Source organism: Parasteatoda tepidariorum, chromosome 6 (assembly GCF_043381705.1).
Source record: "Parasteatoda tepidariorum isolate YZ-2023 chromosome 6, CAS_Ptep_4.0, whole genome shotgun sequence".
Lineage (NCBI taxonomy): Eukaryota > Metazoa > Arthropoda > Arachnida > Araneae > Theridiidae > Parasteatoda > Parasteatoda tepidariorum.
This window is the reverse complement of record NC_092209.1, coordinates 5,761,734-5,769,034: the sequence shown is the minus strand read 5'-3', so window position 1 is coordinate 5,769,034 and position 7,301 is coordinate 5,761,734. Positions and strand designations below refer to the sequence as shown.

At 28.0% G+C, this 7,301-nt stretch overlaps 3 protein-coding genes across 8 annotated transcripts in view; 2 read left to right on the top strand and 1 right to left on the bottom strand.

The window, feature by feature from the left end:
- LOC107450879 (pre-mRNA processing factor 31) overlaps positions 1-3,225 on the bottom strand; it is a 21,533-nt gene extending 18,308 nt beyond the window's left edge. Inside the window, exon 1 of one of the 2 annotated variants that reach the window (XM_016066804.4) lies at positions 2,859-3,225. The gene's annotated coding sequence lies outside the window, so the exon portion shown is untranslated. The remainder of the gene's footprint in view (positions 1-2,858) is intronic. The other variant, XM_016066805.3, reaches the window with a different exon arrangement.
- Positions 1-7,301, top strand: part of LOC107439260 (coiled-coil domain-containing protein 92) — an 879,443-nt gene that overhangs the window by 804,007 nt on the left and 68,135 nt on the right. The gene's annotated exons all lie outside the window — the stretch shown is intronic.
- The window catches only part of LOC107450873 (WASH complex subunit 2), a gene marked incomplete in the record, with an annotated part of 53,290 nt that continues 49,245 nt past the window's right edge, over positions 3,257-7,301 (top strand). The window contains 2 exon segments of the mRNA XM_043051420.2: positions 3,257-3,395; positions 5,687-5,791. Of these exon segments, the coding sequence (XP_042907354.2) occupies positions 3,393-3,395; positions 5,687-5,791 (108 nt within the window).

Sequence of the window (7,301 nt, the reverse complement as noted above, 5' to 3'; positions counted from 1 at the left end):
GTTTTTCCATTGCAATTCACTTATTTCAATTTTTAATATACTTAATTATAGCCAAAATTTTAACCTTTTTAAAGAGATATCAGTTTTAGAAATTTTATCTTAAGATTTTATACTATAGCACATTTCTAATAGGTTTGACGAATTACATGTCATTTATTTGAATTCAAATTTATTTTAATGACTTAGTATTTACTAAAAAGATGCAATTTTTTTTTAAAAAAAGTTGTTATATGGATTTGAATTATTGTTTTAAATTCTTCGAATTTTGTGCATTTGCAATGTACCTAAGTTAATTGCGAGCGAAGCGAGCTTGGTCTGCGAAGCAAACCATGTAAGATTGCGTGGCAATTTTCGGGGGTTGGCGAGCTTTAGCGAGCAGGGGGCACAGCCCACTAGTTATATTATATTCCTTTAATAAGTTAAAGTAAATTGTATAAAAAATATCAAATATTTATTGATACTTGTAATTATTATGTGCACAATGGTTACACCTATAGAATTTTTACCTTTTATCAAAGCTCAAGGTTTTGGACAGTTTAAGACAGTAAAACCTACGTGTCCTGTCCAAAATCAGTTTAGGACATCCAAGACTCCAACCCTGTCATTAAGATATAGATCTGATTCTATTTGAATAATTAAGATTATTTCTTTTTTAACTTAGATTTATTTAATAAAATTCAGAATTTTCATATTTAAATTTTTTATGCTACTAGATTGGTTACGAGCCCTTGTTTTAGACATTACTATTACATTGGATAATTATTTTAAACTACAATTAATCTGACACAGTATTAAAATGAATATTGTCACTTGGTTAATGCAGTAAATGTATCCTGAACCTCTAATGTAAGTAAATTTTATTCAAATGTAATACATAATTCAATTAAATAATGAAACTTTAGAAATTGCTTGATTTCCATTTACTTAAATATTTATTACAGCTTAAGTTTTCGAAAGTTCGAGGTAAGCTTGGTCTAGCCCACCTCCAACTATTCAGACTGTACTGCATTTACTTTTACTTATAAGCATAGCACAAAAGAGGTTCAGGATTTTTCCTCAAAATGCTCACCACATTTTGGCAGTCTGCTAGAAAATAATATTAAAAAGGAAAACATCACCGAATAGAGCATTTTCGAAAAGCAAAATTCAATTTTCATGGAATTTTGCGTTTTATAGATCTTTTTATGTATCATTAAACTTGGCTACCAAACATGGTAACTTATTTTTGGAAAGATAAATATTATTACTTTACTATATAAAATACTTTTTCCATACAAATACTCAATAACTTATTACTCAGGGAAAAAATTAGATTATTAACAGCATTAGAAATAAAAACCAACAAATTTATCAATTTTGGTTTGCTTTAGAGATTGTTGTTGTTAATTTACATCGCACTAGAGCTGCACAATGGGCAATTGGTGACGGTCTGGGAAACATCCCGGAGGATGATCCGAAGACATGCCATCACAATTTTGATCCTCTGCGGAGGGGATGGCACCCCCCGCTTCGGTAGCCCAATGACCTGCGCGCGAAGTCGAGCACTTTACGGTAGCACAGTTTAACGAGGACCAATACCGCACACTCTAGGTCCCTACGCAGACTGATCCAAGTGGTCACCCACCCGCACACTGGCCGTAGCCAGTGATGCTTGACTTCGGTGATCTGCTGGGAACCGTGTCATAACGATCAGTCCACTGCGGGACCTTTAGAGATTGTAAATTTATTTCTGCATATGGAGAATTACATTACATAGATCTTTTACTGTACAACTGTCTGGTTGTGACACTTTGGTGCCTTGGTGTTGAAGTTAAACAATAAAGATCCAACACAAAAATGTTCCAGAAGAACATGTTAAATGACACAGTGAATTCAGTGTGATTTTCATATATAGGATGATGCCACAATCAGTTTAAGAATTAAATGTTTTTTTTCATATTGCCTTAGATAAGGCAGTTATTATTAGAAATCTACATGTTTTCTAAACAGATCCATAATCTTAAGGCTAATTTTCACTAATTCACTTCACAGATTTTTTAAACTCTAAACTTAAGTTAATTTTGAAAAATTAAAATAATAAATGGATTTTTCCAAATCAGCATCACCAAATAAAGTTGCATTTGTACATGGAATAAATTTAAAGTTAATATAGTAGTGGCTAGTCAATCGGTGGCTTCAAGTTTGTCCCTTTCAGTAGTGTTCATTTTTCAGTATCTCAAATTCCAATGCTTAGCTATTTCTAAAACTTGGGGATTATTTTGGCGAACATACCAATATGGAAATACTCTCTGAATAACACATAATTATGTATATAGTTGTACAGTTATCTGTCACGCCAACTACAATCGCTAAGACGTAAATAGATTTAAAACTTGCAATTCAAAAAAAAAAAAAAAAAAACATAATGAAGTTTATCCAGGGGTGACTATGACACCCTTCAAGTAGGAGCACTGTATGTTTCTCACAGGGGGCTGTTGTCCGGGAAATTGCCAAGACTTGGCAATAATTCAGCAGCAGATCACGATATGCAAAAATTAGCATTATATATATATATTTAAATCACGCCTACCATTTAGAAAAACTTAGTTAAAGCTTAAGTTGCAGCTCCAAAATAACATCAGTGATGTTAAAAAATTTAAAGTATTTTTATTTAGTTTTTCCTAAACATATTGATTTACAAATGTATTCACAAGCTAGAAAGTCGTATTATTCTTAATTATAATTACATTCTTAATTATAATATGCAAACAAAAGCATGGTTTGTAGGCCCAACAAACAAATAATATAATTTTTTATGTTATGCCAAAATAATACAAACATAAATCTTAATATTGATCACCAATTTTAAGCTACATTACCTTAAGATTTAAATCTTCAATGAATATTTTTGTAATAATATGGAAAATACGCGTACAAAAAACTAATGGAAGAAACAAATGCAGTAAGATTTTGTTTACCTCTTTACTTAAAAAAGTTTTGTGTATTATTGTTCGTATTTAGCACAATAAAATCCTTAATGAACGTCTTAACTTTTTTCAGTTGCTAAAGTACGGTACAGAAAAGAATTTATAGAACGAGATTCGGAAAAAACTGAAAGGATGTGAATGGGTCGGTGATCAGATGCCAGATTGCAAATAATTAAACTTTGCATTTCTGAAACTTTATGCTATAAAAACAATTTGCTTTGTGCTTACTTTGCCAATTAAATAATAATTTTTTATAGTGAAAGAACTAAACAGCACAACTCCTTAAAATCGTTTCCGGTTTCGGAATTTAACGGAAGTAAACAATTTAAGTTTTTTGTTTACTTTTTCATCCGCGCTTGGTTCCGCCTCTAGCGTAACTTGTTTCACTTATTCAAGTCATATGCTTAGAATATTAATTCTATAATAATGGTAAGAGATTTATTTTACTCCTAATTGAACTAAACAATTTAAATGCCTAAAAATGTTGTGCTTTTTGTTATCTTATGTACATAGATTATGCTCTTTTTAATTCTAATTTTTGGGAAGAAAATAACATTTTATCGTTTAATACTGTTTAATACAATCTAGTTATTATGTGAAACTAAAATGAATTGTTTGTATTTAGGATTGTTATAAGTATTTAGGAAGATTTGAACCTAGTTTTCTTTCCTTACCATATAACTAAATCTATAAATTACATTTTATCTCAATTATTTTTTATAAATATTGATGTATTGTACATTAAATAGATAATAAATATTGATGTATTGTACATTAAATATGAATATTGATGTATTGTACATTAAATAGTCATTACAGCCTAGTTTTTTTTTTAATAATCTAATATAATTTTTTTTGCGTATTGGTAGGGTTATAATATTTCGTGTGATTTTTTCATTTATTTTTCATTATCCTGCTTTTGATAGCTTATTATATTGTATTATTTATTTTGTTTGAAAATGAAAATTAGCAATTTCTTTTGATTTTTCTATTAATTACGGAAAACTAACTGTACATTATTTATATTTTTCCTACTATATGGGCTTCATTATTTGTCACTGAAAACTTCTTTCACTTTTGGGTATTTATTTATTTCACCAGAGCAAGTAAACGTATCTACTTGATTTATTCAACTTTTAATTCATTCAAATTAAAAATCAGTTGAATGTATTGTTTTTTCATTGCAATTTTATAAGTTTTGACAATCACTAAACACTGAAATATATAAGTACCTACGATTTAATAGCATATCTTCTAGTTTCTAGTCTTTTTATTCAAACTTTGCAAATTTTCACAAATTTTGTAAAAACTTAAATTTTATCACTTGCATTATTTTAAATAAATATAAAACTAAACAGCACTTTAAGAAACTAGTTAAAAACATATAACTGTTTTGATGTTCTTACTCATACATTTTATTTATTAGATTGACGTCATGTCATTTTTTTGTTGCGAAAGTAATTTTATAACAACTTGGTCTTAAATTGTTCTGTGGGGATGAAGATTGTTCTGCTTTTTTATTTTGTAGTTTTGAACTTACTGTCAGAATCAGACTGAAAGTATCACGCTTAGAGAGATTCTTGAATGCCCTAGAAGGGCCTCAAAAAAATTTATTATTTTCAATTTCATTAAAACAGTTGGGGATATTTCCATATTGTGATCTGCCGCATATTGTGATGGATATTAATATATGATCTGTCGTGCCATCTGCAGTCACCAAAGTGCCAAATAGATTTTAAACTTGCAAGTTTTTTTAAAAAAAAAATATGTAGATATTTGGCCGGGGGTGGCTACGAGTTATTNAAGTTGGGGATATTTCCATATTGTGATCTGTCGCATATTGTGATAGATATTAATATATGATCTGTCGTGCCATCTGCAGTCACCAAAGTGCCAAATAGATTTTGAACTTGCAAGTTTTTTTTAAAAAAAAATATGTAGATATTTGGCCGGGGGTGGCTACGAGCTATACTTTTTGAGTTGGTCCCTTTCTGTGATGTTTTTTTTTAGTTTCTCGTGAGCCGCTGCCCAGAAGTTGCCAAGACTCGGTGATTATTTTGCAACAGATCACGATACGGAAATTTCCCCCTAAAAGCTTAAGAATCTTTTACTGATTTTAAGGGGATATTTCTATATTAACACCTGCTCATGCTAACTACAATCGCCAAGGCATCAAAGTTTTTTAAACTCGTAGAAAAAAAAATACAAAATAATATGTTGATGGTACAAGTTATTCTCTTCAAATAGGTCTCCGTCTGTGATATTTTTTTTCTGTTTCTTAAAAGCCATTGCCCAAAACTTATGAAAACTTGGCGGATTTTGTAAAGCTGAAATTGATATGGAAAACTTCCTGTTTTTATTATTCAGTGAATTAATTTACAAAAATTATAAAAAATTTTACAAACTAATTATTTTATTAACTAATTATTAACTAATAATTATTATTTTTTTAAAAAAACTTTTAATTGATGTAGTAAAAGTCCTAATGTAAAAAACAGAATTTGTTGTAAAAAATTATCAATGGTAAAAAAAAAATCAAACATAAAAATTTCACAACCTTAAGATCATGCATGAATTCAACTCCATGAAAACAGTTTTTGTCTTAACTAAAATTAACTAAATTTCATGATTTAAATCAATGATTTCTTTTAAATCTAGATTTAAATCACTTAATAGAGACATAAAAATCATAATTATTCTGATGAATAACTTTTTTGTAGGAAGGTGAGGTATTAGTGCAAGATGATAAGAAGTGGGATCGAGTTTGGAGCACAGATGAAATTCGAAAAAATAGCGCTAACTGGACTCTTGCTGGAGATGTTGGGGTAAATCCTTGTAGACTTATATATAAATATATATATTATTATTTTAATATATAATTATAATAATATAATATAATTATAATATTATGGTATAATTATAATATTATGATATAATATTATATGTATATGATATTATATTAAAATATTATATTACAATATTTATAATTTTTTTGAATGTTTTTTTTTCTTTGCTAAGACAGATTACGTTATGTTTTCTTTATTATCAAAGATGTATAAATTTTTTCTAATTGATTTATCAGCAGTAATTTTTGTCTTGTTACCAGTCCAAAGTACAGTAAGCTACAATGAAAAGTCCCATATCCACTGTAGCTTAGTTCTTATACATAATTGCTATGCATAATATATGCTTGTATGCATAATATAGGCTTGTATACATAATATATGCATGTAATATATGTATGTAATGTATGCAAATAATATATGTATGCATGTAATATATGTATGAATATAATGTATGCATAATATATGCATGCATACATATGCATGTGTATACAATATTTTTATGCATAAGATTTTGTAACATATTGCAAGCATAAAAGAAAAGAAAACAAATTTGACAATTTTTTATTTTGGAAGCAAGAAAAAAGATTTGTTTATTTTAATTCTTAAAAATTGTCCCTAAAATAGATGTTTCCAGAAAGTTAAAAACTTTGATATGGCACTTTGCACCGTGTCAAATAATTTCCAATTAAAAATGATTAAATCTAGAATTAAAATGTGTAAAACTTCTTTTAAAGAATGAATTTTTTGCAGGTATACAATTATCATTATTTTATCATTTGTTTTGTAAATATTTATTACATTTATTGGATGTAATAACAAACCATTAGAGTTTGCAAATTTTAAGCAAATAATAAATTACTTATGGTGGTTAGAATCCTCAAAGTCTTAATATTATGAGATAGATAATTCCATGATTAGGGCAAAAGAGCTTTTTGTACTTGATTTAGAATAGCCAAATGGCATTTTTTTCTTCTCATTTATGATTTGTGGGATGATGATCATTTTTTAATTTTGATATCAAAATCCAAAATTTCAAAACTTTTATTACTATAGTTAATTGTACATTTTGGCAGATAGAAATAAAATTTGTCGTTAGAAAAGATACAATGTTGAAATGATAAATCAAGAATATTAAATTGTTTCAAAATTACTTGTTTATACATGAAGAACACTACTGCTACATGTAAATTGTGTATTCATATTTGAAATGATTATAAGGTAATTAATTTAAAAATTTGAAGGTTGTTTATAAGAATACTGAATTTCCTTTTCCGTTTTATTGTTTCCAAAATCTAATGAAATCGTTAAGTTCTGGCCAACAGGCTCTAGCAAAGATATCCTAATCAGCTAGTATCCTAATCTGCTATGAAGAAAGTGGGAAAGAATATGAGATATTTTATATTTTTTTAGGGATTTTCACTGTTTTAAAATTTAAAAAAATTGCCTTTTCGCAAAGTGTTTTTTTTTTTTTTTTTTTTTTTTTTTAAAA